The sequence below is a fragment of the Pan troglodytes genome, chromosome 8, assembly GCF_028858775.2.
Source record: "Pan troglodytes isolate AG18354 chromosome 8, NHGRI_mPanTro3-v2.0_pri, whole genome shotgun sequence".
NCBI lineage: Eukaryota > Metazoa > Chordata > Mammalia > Primates > Hominidae > Pan > Pan troglodytes.
Window position 1 is genome coordinate 37695814 of NC_072406.2, and position 20690 is coordinate 37716503.

The 20690-nt window shown below is 40.7% G+C and overlaps 1 protein-coding gene across 5 annotated transcripts in view; it reads right to left on the bottom strand.

The window, feature by feature from the left end:
• The window catches only part of ARHGAP21 (Rho GTPase activating protein 21), a 136525-nt gene that overhangs the window by 104084 nt on the left and 11751 nt on the right, over positions 1–20690 (bottom strand). For 2 of the 5 annotated variants that reach the window (XM_024346265.3, XM_024346261.3), the window contains exon 1: positions 15725–18905. The exons of the other annotated variants lie outside the window; for them this stretch is intronic. In XM_024346265.3, coding sequence (XP_024202033.1) covers positions 15725–15808 — 84 coding nt within the window. In that variant the 5' untranslated portion in view covers positions 15809–18905. Of the gene's footprint in view, positions 1–15724; positions 18906–20690 lie in introns of those variants that run through there. 5 annotated transcript variants of the gene reach the window in all.

Consider the following 20690-nt stretch of genomic DNA (forward strand, 5'->3'; position numbering starts at 1 on the left):
GGAGGTAGAGGTTGCAGTGAGCCGAGATCGCGCCACTGCACTCCAGCCTGAGTGACAGAGGGAGACTCCATCTCAAAAAAAAAAAAAAAAAAAAAAAAAAATATATATATATATATATATATATACACACACACACACACACATAAACACACACATACACACACACACACACATAAAACATAGAAAGGCAGATACAATATAGTCTCCAGCGTCTTTAAGATTAAATTAGAAAAGTACATGGTGTCATTGGTGTTCAGAACACAGCTCCCATATAAAATTACAAATTGGGGTTAACAGGAATGTCTTAAAATATAGTAGCGGAACTCAAAGCAAAATCCCTGGGAACTGGAAAGGAAGCTTAAAATACACAGAAACTGAGAGGTCATCAGCTGGGGTAGCAGACCCCTTAGAGACAAGATAACAAGCCTTTCAGGGTAAGAGGATCAAGCTGTCTTACATTCTGATTAGTGTGAGCACTGGTATGTACCCTAACTTTAGGTGGAAACATCAGAGTTGGTCCAGCTTTGAGTTGTTGGGTCCGGCAAAGGCAAACGGCATGAAGCTGAGCTAATAGCATCCACAGTTCCCTGGGGAAAGACAGGGCTTAGACATGGAGCAATGAGGCTGTCATCCAACTTCTAATGTGGTAATAACACACAGTTCACTCACGTTCTTTCAAATACATCGCTGAGGTCAAACTGAATTGTGTCTTATTTATTTCAAAAACCCAACTAAGTAAAAAATTCTAAATGTAGAAGGTATTTATTTTATATCTTGTTCATGAAAAGTTATGATTAAATATCAAAAAGTATTTTAAACACACTTTAGAGGCATTGGTGGAACTTACTATTTAAAACCCTGGAGGAAGGCCTTTTAGAAAGCAATAAATTATTTTAATCACTTCATAATTTATGTCCTATAAATACAACTTCCTTTCAACATAATGTATTTCTGGAAACATTATAAAATGGATTATTTTAATAGGCAATATTTTTACACAGAATAAATGTTTTAACTGGCTAAAATACAGAAATGACCAAATAATGCCAGAGAAGCCCAATAATACCAGAGAAGGTTGAACAATGAGAAACCTCTAAAACCTTTTACAAGGGCAAACTGTTATGATTTTTAAGTAAGCATAAATACATAAGATGTATATTTTACAAAGAGAATCTTCAAGTATTATGAAGTGCATACAATACTCACAAAAAATAGAAATCCAATATACCATAAATTTTACTAAAAATGTGTAAGCTAGAAATAAGAAACATGAATCACTCAGATCTGCCTGAAGAGACAAAATGGAATTCTCTGTTACAAGAAGGGCAGTAACACTGCTTTACTAATAGTGCAGGTGTTCAGATTTTTCTTGATGATGTTTGGTATTGTTGTTATTACTGAAGTCTAGTAGATGGAGAGGAATGGTGTTGGGAGGGAAGGACGTAAGTTTAGTCTGTGATATGGGTTTAAAGCACCTGTAAGGTGCCAGTGGAGATACTTAGCAGTTAAACAAACGAATCTAAGCTCAGGAAAGTGATCTGAGATTTGGAAATCATCAGTCTATCATATGATACCTATAGGCATGGAGTCGATGAAAACATCCATGGAAAGTATAGATTACGGGGGGAAAAACTGGTACAATTCTTCTTACTAAATTATATAAAATATTTAAATCAAATTTTAAGTAACTTTAATTTTCACAAGAAGAAACCATTTCTAAGAGTCTGTCTTCTTATAAACCAGCTCTATATTTTGGAAACAGTAACAGCCAAAAGTTGGAAACAACCCAAATGTCCATTAAGAGTAGAATGGATAGACCAGACTCCATGGCTCACGCATATAATCCCGGCACTTTGGGAGGCCAAGGTGGGCGGATCACCTGAGGTCAGGAGTTTGAGACCAGCCTGGCCAACATGGCGAAACCCCATCTCTACTAAAAATACAAAAACTAGCTGGGAATGGTGGCAGATGCCTATAATCCCAGCTACTCAGGAGGCTGAGGCAGGAGAATCACTAGAATCTGAAAGGTGGAGGTTGCAGTGAGCAGAGATTGTGCCACTGCACTCCAGCCCAGGCAGCAAGAAACTCTGTCTCAAAAAAAAAAAAAAGAGTAGGATAAACTGTGGTCTATTCATACAATGAACTACCATAAACAAAGTTTTAGACAATTTACAGCTAATGCAACAACATGGATACATTTCAAAGATAATGCTGAGTGAAAAAAGTCAAACACAACAGGTGCATACAGCGTGATAATATTCACACGAAAGTTCAAATAGGCAAAACCACTATATGGTGATGAAGTCTGGAGAGGGATGATCTTTGGAGGAGAAAACAATGACCACAAAAGGCGTAACAGAGGCTTCTGAGGCGCTGTTCATGTTCTATGTCTGGGTGGCCAATGACGACACAGGCGTGTTCACTTTGCAAAACTCGCCAAGCTATGTATTTATGATTTATGCATTTTATGTACTGCTGTATTTCTATTTAAAACATTTACAAAAACAAACATGAATCTGATTGTCATTGTCATGCTAAAAAGCCAACAATAGAATTCCCATCACCCTGGGAAGGACATCTAAAACTTTTTTTTTTTTTTTTTGAGACAGAGTTTTGTTCTTCTTGCCTTCTTGCCCAAGGCTAGAGTGCAATGGCACTATCTCAGCTCACTGCAACCTCTGCCTCTGCCTCCCCAGTACAAGCGATTCTCCTGCCTCAGCCTCCCGAGTAGCTCGGATTACAGGCGCTCGCCACCACGCCCGGCTAATTTTTTTGTATTTTTAGTAGAGATGGGGTTTCACCATGTTGACCAGGCTGGTCTTGAACTCCTGACCTCAGGTGATCCGCCCGCCTCAGCCTCCCAAAGTGCTGGGATTACAGGCGTGAGACACCGCGCCTGGCCCCTAAAACCTTCTCTTGCAGAGGGATTGACTCTAACCTAACACCCTCATCCCTCTCCCCCATTCACTGGCTCCTGCCACACAAATCTCCTGGCTGCGTCAAAGCTCACTACCCAAGCTCTGTCTCATCTTAGGGGTTTTACTACCATAAACCAGGTATATAAAGAAACTGTATTGAGTAGAAAATGAATGTTTTCTCTTCCTGTAAAAGAGTTTTATTTTTGTAATTATATTTTTATTTCTGTGTTCATTCATTTAATATCTCTCTCCTCCACTAGACTACAATCTTCAGGAACACAGACATACATGTTCACCATTTTACAGCCTATACCCAGCACAGTGGCCAGGACAAAATCAGGTACAAAAGATATACACCAATGGCCCACTGAAACTTCATTTTTTTCTAAATTCACAAGTATATATTGTAACACCAAGCTGGGATCTAAATGTTAGGATTATTGCCCAAATTACATTCCTTTGATCTCTAGGCCCCAGAAAGTACCATTCAACTCACCCATACCCCCTTATGCCTAGGCCCACAATCATCAAATTTAACAAAATATTTTGACTGGTCACTATGGTTTGTGGTAAGCTTAACATAAATTCCCATTCCCTATTGCACAAGAAAGAATTAACACAGGAGGCCTGACTGCTATCCTTAGAAAGGCCAGCTTGCAAGGCGGCCCTCCGTTGGTGTTTGGCAACTCGGATTTCAAGACGGTTCCCGTCATTCCTTATTGATAGTGGCTCCCCGTGCCTAGACTGTGCAAATGACATGGTTTATGCTGAACACTTCCTTTCCTTCTGGGAGTCTAGAATGTTGATATACACTAGGCTGAAGGTACCTATGTGACCTGCCCCCAGTAAACATCTTGTCTTGAATGAGCTTCTCTGGTAGGCAGTATTTCACACATATTTTAACAACCTGTTGCTGGAAAATTAAGTATATCCTATGTGGCTCCGCTGGCAGAGGACTCTTAGAAGCTTGTAGGTGGTGTCCTCTGAACTTTGTCCCATACACTTTTTCACTTTGCTTTTGTATTCTTTCACTATAATACATCATTGCCTGCATACTACTTTATGCTGAATCCTTTAAGTCCTCCTAGAAAACAAATGAACCATGGCCAGGCACAGTGCACGCCTGTAATCCCAGCACTTTGGGAGGCTGAGGCAGACAGATCACCTGAGCTCAGGAGTTCAAAACCAGCCTGGCCAAATGGTTAAACCCTGTCTCTACTAAAAATAGAAAAATTAGCTGGGCATGCTGGCACGCACCTGTAATCTCAGCTATTCAGGAGGCTGGGGCAGGAGAATCACTTGAACCTGGGAGGTGGAGGTTGCAGTGAGCTGAGATGGTGCCACCGTACTCCAGCCTGGGTAACAGAGCAAAATTCCATCTCAAAAAAAAAAAAAAGAAAAGAAAAGAAACTCCCTGAACATTATCTCCCAATTCCTAAATGGATTATCATCAATCACAGTGATAGAAAAAAGAAAACCGTGATTCCCACCTTGCAATATTCATGCTATGTGTCATCCCCTACCCTTGAGTGTGGGCTAGACCTAGCGATTTACTTCTAATAAATAGATAAATAGAATCTAGGGTGGGTGCAGTGGCTCACGCCTATAATCCCAGCATTTTCAGAGGCCGAGGCAGGTGGATCACTTGAAATCATGAGTTTAAGACCAGCCTGGCCAACGTGGCAAAACCCCGTCTCTACTAAAAATACAAAAATTAGCTGGGCGTGGTGGCGGGTGCCTGTAATTCCGGCTACTCCGGAGGCTGAGGCATGAGAATCACTTGAACCCTGGAGGCAGACGTTGCAGTAAGCTGAGATTGCCCCACTGCATTCCAGCCTGGGTGATGGAGTGAGACTGCGTCAAAAAAAAAAAAAAAAAAAGAATAGAATTTAGCAAATGTGATGGGATATCACTTCCAAGATTAGGTTACAAAGGACTGTGACCTGTCTCGCCTACACTCTTTCTGGCTCTCTTCCACCATTTCTTCTTATGAAGCCAGCTGCCCTATTGTTAGCTGCCCTCTGGAGAGACCCATGTGTCAAGAAACCTCTGAGGACAGCCTCAGCCAACAGCCCCCTTAAGAACTGAGGCCCTCAATCCAAGCACCTGCGGGGAGCTAAATCCCACCAGCAACCCATGAGTGATCCTGAAAGCAGACCCTTCCCCAGGCAAGTCTCAAGATGACTGCGGTTCTGGCTGATGCCATGATGACAGCCTCGAAAGACCCTGAGCTGGAGGACCCAGGTAAGCCAGACCTGGACTCCTGACTCCCAGAGAAACTGAGATAATAAATGTTCCTTTAATCACTAAATTTTAAGGGTAATCTGTTACTCAGCAATAGATAACTGAACTGACACACTCTACCACCAAAAACAACTAAAAATCCAGACAATATATGTGAAACAATAGTTTCCAGGCACTGGACATCAGGCCCACAAGGGACAGTGATCCCTCAAAAAGAGGACACAAACAGTGGGCCCTATGGGCGCCCTAGCTTACTGCACAGAAAGTTTCAGGGCTTTGGCACAGGGCAGGGGAACCAGGCAGGGCGGCTCAAGTTCACAGCACAGAGTCCTGGAGAAGAAAGTAGCCCAGAGAGACAGAAAGCTCTGAGAATCTGCAGGGGGTCCTCCCCGACCCCAGTCTTCAGCTGAGCAATGATGAGGGAAAAGAATCTCCTGAAGAAATTACAGGCACCAACCCTCAAAACTCACACAGGACGAAGAAGAGAGCCCGTTTTCGCCAATGAGTGGGAAAAACCTCAGCATTCAGGGGCAGTAGGTAAAGTACTCAGAAGCGTACTGTGCCTCTGTAGTGGGGCAGAGTGGTTCTGAGAATGTTAACTCAAGGCAGTAAAATGTGACGCTGGATGAAGGCTGAAATGAGGCACTATGACCTAACACAGGATTAATACTGAGGTGCGGGCTCAGTGGAGGCTCAAATATACTACTGGGATGGCTCTAGGAAGTTTGGAAAAAATGATGGCCCACATTAAATGAAGTAGAGATGCCAGAACTGCTATGACAGACCATGACAGAAGGGATCTGAAGGCTCAGCGAATCGGGCCTGCTAAACAGGTCTATGTGCTATGTGTTACATCAGAAAACCAACCAGCTAACAGCGACCCTCGGGAGGGCCCACAGGACGCTCCGTGTACCACGGCAATACTGAATGTGCTGATGGAAGCAGTGCCAGTTCTCTGTCCCCTTCTGGCCAGCACTGACAGTAGAAGATATTGCTACAGGTCTGGGTTTCTTAAGGACCAGGGAGGATGTTAGGATCACAGAACAGCAGAGGCCAGGTAGCAGCATTTAACATTCAAAGTCAATGAAACGTAGGAATGAGTATCAAAATCAAGATAGCATCCAGAGGCCCGATCCAGAATCTCTAGAGACGGGTAACAAAACATGTTCCTAGGGGTCGCCCTTCCCTGGCTCTCATCCACCCCAGGGAAAGGTGAAAGTGATGACCCAGATGGGGCAAAACTCATTAAGCCAAGGGAAACCATCCAGAGGAAAAGGACAGCTGGAGGTATTCGCTGCTGAGAAATGGGTGAAATGGCCTTATAAAGGGGTCTGGGTGAAGGGGTGAGGGGTATGAGGACAATATGACAAATAAAGGGAGGAATTTCAGCAACAGAAAAAGAAAGAGACAAAAAGAAAGCAAGAAAGAAAAGAAAGAGACACCTTTTGGTCTAGTATGTTCCCTCTCCCACTTTCCTATCCCATCTTTTCTTCTTCTCCAGGTTCCCCTCGTTTCCTTTCAGTTCACATTTTCTCCACTACTCCCTAAATGAGCCATCAATTTAAAGGATGCTTTTTTCTTACATTTTATACAGAGCTTTATAATTTCTAATTTAAAACCTGATGAGCTGGCCAGGCACGGTGGCTCATACCTCTAATCCCAGCACTTTGGGAGGCCGAAGTGGGTGGATCACTTGAGGTCAGGAGTTCGAGACCAGCCTGACCAACACGGTGAAACCCCGTCTCTACTGAAAAAATACAAAAAATTAGCTGGGCATGGTGGTGTGCAGCTGTAATCCCAGCTACTAGGGAGGCTGAGGCAGGAGAATCGCTTGAACCTGAGAGGCAGAGGTTGCAGTGAGCCCAGATCGCACCACTGCACTCCAGCCTGGGCGACAAGAGCGAAACTCCATCTCAAAAAAAAAAAAACCAAAATAAAACAACCCAATGAGCTGAACACTATCTTCAACTAAAGAGCCAGTAGTGTCAGAGTCATATGTACTGCATTTGGGGGGGAAATTCTAAGGCATTTTGTTGATAAAGCTAGTAAATTCAGTAGCTCCCACATTTGCTTATTATATATGACCACCGTTAGAAAAATTAAGTGCTACATTCTTTAATGGACCTATTGTATAGCTTGTATTAAATGAAGAATTTTCCCATTCATCTTTTAAATTGAAAGTCACTATGAATGGGACCCTACACAAGAAACTTTCCCCATCAATCATGAATTAAACATGGTACAACACAGGAGTCAAAATTTCATTTCTCAAATATATAGTACTATGTAAAAACATATCCTGCTTTTCTAAGAATCACTTTTTGTTAGAACTAGAATTAAGAAGCCCAAGAAATCATCTAATCAGTTTATAACATAGGAAAACTAAAATCCAGAGCATTAACACACTTGCTCAGTCACACAACCAAGCAGCGGCAAAGTGACTAGTGAGTACTTGCCTCTACTCTCAAGCAAACTGTTTTCCCCAAAGTTAGGGAAGAGGTAGTATTTTTAAGTGCTTTTCTCTTTGCAATCAAGTCCAACTCTCATCAAGAAGCCAAGACAGATGGGTCGGCCATCCATTCATCCACACACCATTTAGACTGTTCCTTTAAATTCTTCCTTTTCCTTCAGAGATTTCCATTTTCTCTTTCTTATTCATTTAAACCTGATTTCACCCATCAACCAGAGCTCCCAGGCAGAATACCCTACTAGGGTATACTGGCCAAGTACCTACTAGGTCCTCTTAAGTTACAGATCCAGAAGCAGCTGGCTTGCTATTAACCATCAATGTGAACTAAAATTAAAGCAAATTGTTTAAAATCCAAACATAACCACCTTCCAGCTAAAAGCAATTATGCATATTGTTAAATGACAGTAATGATGCCACTTTTTAGAATTTTAACATTGAATTCTGCTCACATAGGCTCAATGTTTATAATTATATTGCTTATATGACATGTTCACCAACTCACAACATATTTGTACATATATATCAGCAATGCTAAAGGTTTCAGTAACAGAGCAGAGGAAGAACATCAACTAATCAACACTACAAAAAGCGCCTAAAACTCACAGCCACTAATAGTTACTGCAAAACCTGATCTGCCCTTCGAAAGTGTTTTCCCACCTTAGCTTTCTCTTCAATCTTTAGCTCTTCAGTACTGTGTATCTATCATTCCAGACATTCCTTTCATCTTTTCGTCCCCTTTCTGGCTCCTATTATCTCTTTTTCAGTCTACTTCTCTCCACTACTCCCTAAATTGGCCAGCAATTGGGAGTGGGAGGGAAATATATAATTTACACATATATTTGCATATTATATCCATACAATTTTATTATTTACTCTAGATGTCTGATACATCTTTAGAATTATTATTATTATTATTATTATTATTTGAGATGGAGTCTCACTCTTGTCCCCCAGGCTGGCATGCAATGGTGCGATCTTGGCTCATTGCAACCTCCACCTCCCGGGTTCAAGCGATTCTCCTGCCTCAGCCTCCCGAGTAGGTGGGATTACAGGCGCCTGCCACCATGCCCAGCTAATTTTTGTATTTTTAGTAGAGATGGGGTTTCACCATGTTGGCCAGGCTGGTCTCGAACTCCTGACCTCAGGTGATCGGCTCACCTCGGCCTCCCAAAGTGCTGGAATTACAGGCATGAGTCACCGTGCCCGGCCTAGAATTACTAGTTTTAAAAGCTGATGACTAGAACACTACATTATATCCTTCGGTAAAGAGAAGGCATCAAGCACCCAGACTTTGGAGTCTCACTCCCTGGGCCTGCGTGCTGCTCTGCAGCTTCTTAGCTATGTGGCCCTGACAAGAGACTTAAGCCCTTGTTTATCAGCTTCTTTGTCTGTAAAATGGGAATGTGATATTCATAGCATCTCTGTAGAGCTGGTTAAATAGTCTGACACATAGTGAAGTACTCACTAAATATTACCTATTCTTCATCACTCACAAAATATTCAACTAACGTTCCTGCGGCATTTTTCATCATTTTAGAAGCTTGCTGTGAGGGGCAGAGAGAGGTGTTTTTTTTCCTCCCCTGCTGAAGGCCAATAGCTGTGATAGCTGCAATTCTGAAGCTTAGGTCAATGGTTCTCCAATACTGCTGGTGAAATACAGAAGCGGTCTGGCTGGATTTCTCCTAACAATGGTTAATAGGTCTCTGTCCTTTAATTCCCGTCCCCTTGCTCTCACCTGCAAGATCCACCTGTGGAAAACCAGCCATCTGTGCATTTTGGCAATGCCCGTTGTATCCCTGCACATATTAGTGTCTCTGCTCATCCCATATGCACCCTGCCCACCAGCAAGGTTTCCCTGTGCCACTTCCAGCTGATGTCTCCTACACAAGGTGATGAGTGTGGAAGTGCGCCGCAAGCACGTGCAGAGAGAGCACTCACACAGCACACCCACAACGCTACAGAGAGGCTGGCCTGGAGATCAAGCCAGGAAAAAAGCCAATTTAAAGTATTACACCTAGGCAAGGCAAAACCCTCGGAGTTCTCAGCCTAAAGTCCAATTTTCAGGCTCCCTAACTGATTAAAATAATAAGAATTAAAGATGGTTTTGATTTTTCCATTTATGTTAACAATGAAATATAAAACATGAAAAATTGAGACTTTTCTTTATGATTAGGTATTCTGGATTAATTTAGGATCTTATCCAGTGGTTGCAAAAAAGAAGTACCATTTAGCCACTTAGAATTTTTCTACATAATTACTTAAATAATATGGTAAGTGGTAACACCATAATACTTTGCATTTGTCCTAATTTTTAAAAGGATGATACAATGTAAAGTAATATTTAAAGAAAAACAAATTAAGTACCTCTCAAAAATAACCTTTAACTCTCTTTTGGCCATTGAAGGCAGAGCTTTAATGTGTGGAAGAATCACCTAACGATCTTGTTAAAATGCAAATTCTGATTCCCTAAAGTCTAGAGTGAGACCAGAACATCTGCATTTCTTACAAGCTTCCCGGAGTGTAGATACTGCTGGTCAGTTCATAGACCGCACTTAAAAGTAGCAAGAATTTAAGGTACCTTAAGTGTCAAAAGGCCTATTTCCAATTTCCTAGCTTATCAACGTAAAGCCTCCGTCTACTGGTGTTAGAAGCAGCTGCTGATTTTAACAGCTCTAAGGAACAGAGAACTAGGATACAATTTAACAAAACAGGAGGAGCGGAGGAGGAAGACAAGAGAAAGGAGCTGCAGGGAGAAAGCAGTAAAAATTAAAAAAAAAAAAAAATGCTCTATGCAGCCTCTCTTTCCCTCTTCCATTTGGTTTCCCCAGGGAGAGAGGGAACTTCACTAAGCTTGAGGCCTCTTTGGTGTGGGTATCTCCTTGTCGTTTCCAGTTCGAAGGATCCAATCTAGGATTCCTCCGGCTCTTCTTTCCTGAAATGGACTTATACAAAATGAGATTTCCATTAAATAATAAAAATTTCCAATCATTTTACAACCTTCTTTCAAAGAAAAAAAAAAGTGCCTTCTTTAATGGCATGATTGTTTTTCCCTTTGTAATATCTTAAATTGGAACAGAACATTTCTCTGAGAAGGGAACATGTGAATAGAACCCTAAAGAAAGCAAAGCAGCAGGCTATGCAGAGATCTGAAATGAAAGTATTTCAGGAAGTGGGAACGGTGAGTGCAAATGCCCTGAGATGAACAGCAAAGGAGGCCAGTGTGGTTAGAGAAGAATGACTAGGGTTTGAAAAGGAAGTAGAAACAGGGTACTGGAGATAATGAAAGGAGGGAACAAAATCTCTTCAGGCCCTTGGCTTTTGTGCTAATATGGGCAGCCTCTGGTGGACTCTGGTAGAATACCATGTTCATGTTCTGATGTTTAAAATGATCATACTCGATGCTGAGCTGAAAACAGACCGCAGGCTGTATACAAGTATCTACAGAAGTGATAATGCCAGGATCTCCCATGCTTGATGCTCCCCAGTATTCCTTCTGAGTTCCCTATGTATGTGGCTGTGTAATAACAGCTGTCATTGGACTTGAAGGAAACCAAGAACTGGGATTATGTGATATGCCATATATATGAAACCTTAATGCACAACTTCTTGTATCTGGCTCCATTATTACCAAACATTCAACCCCTATTTCTAAACACTGATTAGAACATTTGAAATTTATCACACACCTTGGTGAGGGGGAGAAAATACTTCCGGTTCTTTTTTTTTTTTTGAGACGGAGTCTTGCTCTGTCGCCCAGGCTGGAGTGCAGTGGCGCGATCTCGGCTCATTGCAAGCTCCATTTCCCGGGTTCACGCCATTCTCCTGCCTCAGCCTTCTGAGTAGCTGGGACTACAGGCACCCGCCATCACGCCTGGCTAATTTTTTTGTATTTTTAGTAGAGACGGGGTTTCACCGTGTTAGCCAGGATGGTCTCGATCTCCTGACCTCGTGATCCGCCTGCCTCAGCCTCCCAAAGTGCTAGGATTACAGGCGTGAGCCACCACGCCTGGCCAATACCTCCATTCTTAATTGTGGTATGGGAATAACCAGTATTGTAATCTACAACTTTTTAAAATTCACTCATCTGTCAAGAAGCCCAAGAACAATCACCTCTCTAAGATCTTCAGAATACAAAAAATGTATTGTTTTAAGGTTTTTTTTTTGTTTTTTGTTTTTTTGAGACAAGGTCTTGCTCTGTCACCCAGGCTGGAGTGCAGTGGCAGAATCTCGGTTCACTGCAACCTCCACTTCCCCGGCTCAAGCAATTGCCCCACCTCAGCCTCCCAAATATCTGGGACTACAGGTGTGCACTACTATACTCAGCTAATTGTTTTGTAAAGATGAGGTCTCACTATATTGCCCAGGCTGTTATTAAAGTTATATCCTAAAAATAGTGTCACTATGACCCAGTAATTTCACCTCTAAGACTGTATCCTATGAAAATAATCCTGAACAGGAAACAGTTTAAAACACAAAGATATTCACCACACATTATAAGAGCAGAACACTGGAAGCAATTTAAATGTTCAACAGATAAATGGTTTCAATATATATATACACACACACATAATACATAGTTTATATTATAGTGTATAATATTATACACTGTACTTTACACTCTATATTATATAGGCATTGAAAATGATGTCCTAAAATGGAAAAGTGTACATAATATTCCAACTTGTAAAACCCACACACAAACTAGACACACTGGGTGAAAAAAAATGGCAGTATCAATATATTAACAGGAGTTGAATTTGAAGGATTTAATTAAGTAAACCAATTTTAATTTTCCAGTTTTTACAAGTGACCATGCATTTGTAATTTTTAAAATTAAATTAATGGATTTTTTACTACCATCTCTTTACTTTTAATGTAAATCTCATATAACATCACCTATACCAACTTAGAATACACTAATAATAATTGTAAGCATGTATTAAGCACTCAACACGCCAGCACTATGTTAAATGCTATATCCAGGTTATCTCATTTTAATCTTCACAACAATCCCTGATGTTGGTACTGTCAGAGAGGAGAAGGCAAGTAACACTCAAGCCATACCACTGCCACAGAGCCAGGAACAACTCCAGGCCTTGAATTCAGTTCTTGGGCACTAAACTCTGCACTTTCAACTATAACACTATACTGCCTCCATACAACAGTGGTAATATTTAATAAGTAATGTTACCTTGCAGAATTCTCAGTATGCAACCTGAGAAACATGATGGCCACTCTCCCACTTCCCATGGTATCATTTCTTTTGTCTGTCTCCTTCAGTTGTTCTCCTTCCTTCCCATCCTGCCTTTTCTGCGACTTGTTTTCTCTCACCCATACTTCTTTCCGACCTATACCATAAGCTTTCCAAGGGTATCCAGCAGCATCCTTGATTACTGTTTAGCTTCAACGGTGAAACTCAAAGAAACCAAGTGCTGGCCTAAGTATTCCTATAAACAAGAGGTTACACACTAAAAGCCTAGAGCCACATCTGGTCAGCAGATGTATTTTGCTTAGATCTCACTATTTTGAAAACCTTGAATTAGTCATCAACATTTAAAAATTAGGACACTTTAACATGAAAATTCAAATTTTCAGCTTCTCTTGAAATCTAAATGATCTGACAACAGTGGGTACGACATGACAACAATCTCCTAAAGCCAAATCTCTAGTTATCCATGGTCTCCACCAGCCTCTATTGTCTAACCCCTGACTGTGATCCACTCACTTTCTTTACTCTTCAACTGCCTGGCTCCCAAAGCACTGATTTTGTGACCTCCACCAAATACTTTAAGTGGTGACACAGAAGCCACGGGAGATGTCATATGCCATTTTTACTTTATGCCAAGTTCTACATTTTTTCTTTTCTTTTCTTTCTTTTTTTTTTTTGAGACAGGGTCTCACTCTGTGGCCCAGGCTGCAGTGCAGTGGCCCATTCTCAGCTCACTGCAACCTCCACGTCCCATGCTCAGGTGATCCTCCCACCTCAGCCTCCCGAGTAGCTGGGACTATAGGTGCACACCACCATGCCAGACTTATTTTTTCTATTTTTTTTTTTTTTCTTTTTTGAGACAGAGTCTCGCTCCACTGCCAGGCCAGAGTACAGTGGCACAATCTCGGCTCACTGCAACCTCCGCCTCCCAGGTTCAAGCGATTCTCATGCTTCAGCCTCCCAAGCAGCTGGGATTATTAGGCACATGCCACCATGCCTGGCTAATTTTTTTTGTATTTTTAGTAGAGACAGGGTTTTGCCATGTTGCCCAGGCTGGTCTCGAACTCCTGAGATCAGGCAATCTGCCCACCTTGGCCTCCCAAAGTGCTAGGATTACAGGTGTGAGCCACCGCGTCTGGTGGTAATTTTTCTATTTTTGGTAGAGATAGGGTTTCTCCATGTTGGCCAGGCTGCTCTCGAACTCCTGGGCTCAAGTGATCCTCCCAATGTGCTGGTATTACAGGCATGAGCCATTATGCCTGGCCTAAAAACTCTTCTTCTCAGAGACATTGGCAACTAAATGGCTGATTATCAGACCTAAACCACAAGGATGGTAGCAACAACAATCCTAGCAAAAAACCCCAGGCCAAGGCACATCCAAAAAAGCACTTTTGATATCGCTCGCTTACTGGATCAATGCATCCCTAGATTCTATTGCAACTCAAATTAAATTCCTTTGGGATTACCCAGAATGAAGACGTCTTAAAAAGGTCTCAGACCTCAAACTAGAAAGTTTTCTGATGATGAGACTAACTAATGAGTTAGTAATTGCTGTAAACTAGTCACTAAACGCTAAAAAATCTTAAGTTTCAGCTTCGTTAGGCTCCTGGTATTATGAATTTTACATGTTAAGATAATTCCAGTATCTATCTTCTTTTATCCTCTTAGCAGCCATTCAAAATCCATATTTTTTACGGTAATGTAAATCCATTAGGCACAGGCTAGAAAGTGCATTGAGGGATCAATCTTACGGTGAAACAAACAGAGACTAAATGACCTTCTCCATCTCTGATTTCTCTGATACATTAGTCTATTATGCCCAGCCTAAACTATGAAAATATTTTTTCACCATTCCAGAATAGAGAAAACAGTACATAAAGAAAAGTATTGGACACCCCAAAGTACCACTGGGAACTAATTCCATATCATAAACGAAGAAGCTCACATCACAGTTATGGAAGAACTGAGAAATGGTTGGGGCTGGGGCAAGCATAGTCAGTGTGCTTTATTTATCATTCATTGCTTTCAATTACATTTTCAACTGTTTTCCTTTTAAATTTCAAACAATATTAAATAACTTGTTTTTAGTAAGGAAGACAAATACCCACAAAGTGATGAATAACCTACGAGGTAAATAATTCATAGTTTTTAAAGATTCACTGATAACTGGAACAAAAGCTATCATTCACGTTGCTTTCTATTCTGTAAAAGAAGCCATTATGCTGAATTTGTACAATATTATCTACGATTAACAACAACAGTCTGATAATAACAATGTTGATCGAGGGATAAAGGGAAAAATAAGAGCTTTTGCTTCTTAGGGAAGAACACTCAAAAGCAGACAATAGCTAACCTAGCAGATTTTCTCTATTGCAAAATAACCATTTTCTAAACAGACTAGTAATCAAAAAAGTTTTAAAAAGTACTTCCATTTAATCCCACTGTGAAAGAACTCAAGAACCATATTTCACTAAAACTGAAAAACTAGCTAAAAAGCAACTCACTCCAAAATCTTGCCTACTTTCTAATAAATACAATGTCAGATGCCTTCAAAAATACGTAACATTTATGTTACAATTATATTGCTTTAATTGTTTGCCACTTTTAAGTAATTCATTCTAACTTCCCCTCCTCCACCACTTAAAGCTCTGCAAATAGTCTCATCTGTGCTACTTAAGAATTAACTTAATTCTTTTAAAGTAATTCAGATCATTAGATTTATCACATTAAACAGGTATTTTGACAAAAAAAAAATTCTAAAAGATTACTTTCCTACTCTTACAAGAAGACAGTGTTTTTATATCCTGATTTACTTTTGCTTTATACATCATAGCAGTTTTGAATTAAAAAGCAAATACATACATACACACTTATGAAACAAACCTGACCACTCCATGCACAATACAGATTGCACAACAAACTCCAATTGTGGTTGATCATGCAGTCTAAAATCCTGAACTGGGCCATGACTGCCTATAGCGCAGTCTGCATCTCTTCTCTGACTCAGCTTCTGTCAGCAGAGCAGCGGGTTACGAGAGCTCTGCAGTGATGTGGTCCACAAATAAGATCTTCCCCTCCCTTTCCTGTCTAAGCAGCAATAGCTAACTGGCAGAACGACATCATCTTCCCAAATGTAGTTCCCACTAGTACATTTAAATTATTAGATCATGAAGGAAAGTTTTCATAAAATTCTTACTGAGTATTTAACATTATTTAATTTGTAAAAGGTTATTGCTTTTTCCTTCTTTTCTGGGCATCTTTAGTCATTCAATGAAAACACAACCTGGGGAGGTGGTATATAAATCAATCAACTATGCTGGCTCCAGTCCACAGCAAACAAATTCCAACACAAGGCTGTGCCATCATCAATGACGCTCACACTGACTTGATCCCAAGGGTACCAAAGGGTACTCCGTCCTTTCTTAACCTCTCAGTAGCGCCACACAGAGCTAACAACTCCTTCAATGACTCTCATCCTGGGTACCACAGTTCCAGTCTCTTTGTTCTCTTACTACTTCTTTAACTATTACTTCTTTGCAAAAGGCAATGTAGCAATGTGAGAAAAGCCTAGATCTTAATAAGACAGATGTATGACCAAGGAGGCTAAAGACTTATCCTTTAAGCTTCAAATCATTCATTTGTAAGATGGAGACATACCTTCACGAGGTTTAATCTGAAATAACATCTGTAACATGCTTAAAACAGTGTCTAACAGATATCTAATAAATGATTAATAGTTTCAAGATTATCACCCCTTTCTGTCTAAATCAGAATTCTATCCTTGACCTCCCTCTAATTTCTTACACTTCCATAGGTGATGTCACCTCAACCTGTGATTTTAACTATGAATTACTTCTAAAGCCCTCTTCAACACCACCCTTTCTCCCAAGCTCCAAATCTGCGTGACTAAACACTTGCTAAGCACATACACCTACATACTACATGTCCAAAACTGAATTCATCACCTTCCCTCCAAACTTGCACGACCTCCTCTATTCCCTAATCTGCATAGTGGCTGTACAACTCATCCCCCTAGTCACCCAAACAGAAACCAGAGTCATCTTAGACTCCTCCTTCCTTACCTCTCATATCTAGCTACCAAATCATGTCACTTCTCCCAAAACATATAATGAACTGTCCTTTTTCCACTCCACCGGCACTGCCTAAATTCAGACCCCCATCAACTTTCTCCTGGATTATCACAGGGCATCTAGTTGGTCTCCCAAACATCCTGTCACCCCTCTCTGGAATCTTGTCTGTTCAGGACTAACAAAAGCACCTTTTAAACTAAAAGCTAATCATATGACTACTCTATAAATTCCTTCTGTTGCTCCTTTCTGCCTGTATACAGCAGTGTTTCCCAAAGTATGTTCCTACTTGTTTTATAGGATGCAGAATATAAACTACAGTTAAGTAAAAAAAAAGGCTTCAATAGCAAAATAAATTTGAGAGAAGCTAGGTTAAACAATGCTGCTGCTGGAAGCTTGCCAAAGGCTAAATATAAAGATCAAATTCAAAGTCCTCAAAATCTGAAAACTGAGGCTACTGAAAAGCTTGTTTCTAACTAGTTCGCCTTGGTGGCTGGTTTGTCGGCCTCTGTCCGTCCCTTAATTGGTGGTGTTCCTCAGATTCTGGACTTTGACCCTCTTCCCTCCCTCAATGACCTCATCAACTCCCAAAACTATAATTACCATAGATGCTGGCTTAATTGAACTCTGCCTAACTGACTTGCTAGACCAACCAAAATTCTTGATTTCCTGGCTAATTCTTGAATACTGGCTGATCCCATGGCTCAACTCTATTATTATTATTTGTATAAATTTATGGGGTATCATATGCAATTTTGTTATCTGCATAGATAGTGTAGTGGTCAAGTCGGCTTTTCGTATATTTATCACCCAAATAACACACACTGTACCCATTAACTAATTTATCGTCATTCACCTGCTCCCACTCTGTCACCCTTCTGAGTCTCCATTGTCTATCCTTCCACTCTCTACACCCATGTGTACAAATTTTTAGCACCCACTTATGAGCGAGAACATGCAATATTCAACTTTCTGTGCTTGGTTTGTTTCACTTAAGATAATGTCCTCCAGTTCCATCCACATTGCTGCAAAAGATATAATTTCATTCTTTCTTATGGCTGAATAGTATTCCATGAATAGTCTTCCATTCCAAATATACCACATTGTCTTTGTCTATTCCTCCACTGATGGACACTTAGGTTGATTCCATATCTTTGCTACTGTGAATAGTGCTGCAACAAACATACAAGAGCAGATATCTTTTTGATAAGTGGATTTCTTTTCCTTTGAGTAGATTCCTAGGTCAAATGGTAGTTCCATTTTTACTTCTTTAAGAAATCTCCACACAGTTTTCCATAGAGGTTGTAACAAAGAAAAGAGAGAAGACCCAAATAAACAAAATCAGATATGAAAAAGGAGACATTACAACTGATACCACAGAAATACAAACGATCATCAAAAACTATTATGAACAGCAATTATGCTCACAAACTAGAAAACCTAGAGGAAATGGATACATTCCTAGAAACATACAACCACTCAAGGTTGAACCAAGAAGAAATAGAAAACCTGAACACATCAATAACAAGTAGCAAGGCTCAATCAGTAATTTAAAAAAATCTCCCAACAAAGAAAGCTCAGGACTAGATGGATTCACAGCCAAATTCTATCAAACATACAACGAACTAAAAAGAACTAATACCAATCCTCCTGAAACTGTTCTAAGAAATCAAGGAATAAGGAATTCTCCCTAACTCATTCTATGAGGCCAGTATCACCCTGATACCAAAACTGGAAAAGGGGGCGGGCACTGCGTCTCATGCCTGTAATCCCCACACTTTGGGAGGCTGAGACGACAGGATAGCTTGAGCTCAGGAGTTCAAGACCAGCTCAGGCAAAACAGTGAGACCTCATCTCCACAAAAAAAATTTAAAAATTAGCCAGGTGTGATGGTGCATGCCTGTAGTCCCAGCTACTCAGGAGACTGGACAGAAAGACCGCTTGAGGCCAGCAGGTCGAGGCTACAGTAAGCCATGTTCATGTCACTGCACTGCAGGCTGGGTGACAGAGCAAAACCTTCTCTTAAAAAAAAAAAAAAACCAATCCAGACAAGGACACCACCACAACAACAACAACAACAACAACAAAACCATACAGACCAATATCCCTGACGCACACAGACACAGAAGTCCTCAACAAAATACCTGCAAACTGAATCCAACAGTACTGCAAGCTCAACTCTTACAACTGGGAAGATAATCTAGACACTCAATTCTGCTCCCAACAAGTGACATTCAAGCTTAACATAAGTCAGTTTTATTTTTGCACATATCTCTTTATGTCTGTTTTGTGTTTGGTAATAATGTAATGTAGATGGTATGGAAACTGATGAAATATGGGTAAAAACAAAAGTTGTTCTTTCTGAGAAAACTAACTTGAGTACATTGAAAGGACTCAATAAAGGCTGTTGCTCACTTCTATATTTTTCCCTTCCTGGTCTTGTAGCTGAATAAGCTACAGCTAGGGAGAATATCCAGTATCTCTAGATATAAATATTCTAGATATACTATATGTAGAATCTCTAGATAGAGAGTATCTAGTGAGACATTAAATATTCTCCCTAGTATTCTAGAGATAATAGATATTCTCCCTAGCTGTAGCATATTCAGAATCTAAAGTTGTTCCCTGTGCCACAACATTCTCCTCTTCTTTCTACCTAGTTAACTCCTTCCTCAGTTAGCTTAGACACAATCTTCCCAGGAAGATTTTCCCTGATCTCTACAGTAGGTGAGGTCAGCCTGCTATATGTTTTCATAGCTCCTTACTCTTCTGCTAAAATCCTATTCATTGCAACTCTACTATAAGTACTTGTTCAATTGTCTGCGCTTCCCATTGCCCATGTATACCCATGAAGGTAGGAACCAGACTATGTCTGTACTTTTATGCTGCTGCACCCTCAGTGTCTGGCACTCAGAAGGTGCTCAATAAATATTTGTTGAATTTGTTAATAAATGTGGAAGGACACTTCTAAATATAACAGGAAAGTTTGGCACTAGATCAAATTTGAATCATTTTTGATTAACTTTTATCTTGGGAACAAAAGGGTCATTATCATCAGTTGTAGGCAAAACACAAGTTGCTTCCTTCCTCAATCTCAGTAAGAAAGTAGCTGGTGCAGTGACTCCCGCCTTTAATCCCAGCACTTTGGGAGGCCAAGGCGGGTGGATCCCAAGGTCAGGAGTTCGAGAACAGCATGGCCAACATGGCGAAACCCCATCTCTATTAAAAATACGAAAATTGGCTGGGCATGGTGGCGGGTGCCTGTAGTCCCAGCTACTTGGGAGGCTGAGGCAGGTCAATCACTTGAACCTGAGAGGCAGAGGTTGCAGTGATCCAAGATCGCGCCACTGCACTCCAGCCTGGGCGATGGAGCAAGACTCCATCTCAAAAAAAAAAAAAAAAAGGAAGGAAGGAGGGAGGGAGTGTGGGAGGGAAAAAGAGAAAGAAAGAGAGAAAGAGAGAAAGAAGTTAGTTGGAGCACTTGGGCTTCTAGCAAAATCGCTGCATATCTAACAACTGATACTATTCCATCCTCTAAGATGCTGAAAAATTCTGGGAGAAGGAAAAGAAGGGTTTCAGGCATTTGATTTTCAAAAGTTCCCAGGGGAACCACTAAACGAAAAGTTCATACCAAAAAAGAAAAAAAAAACTCAGAGACTAAAGGCCCAACTATAATCAATCTTTTATAAATCATTCCTAAACACAGTCTACTTTTCCCATCTTCAGTCCCCACGTCAGAACATCTTCATCTGTAAAATCCT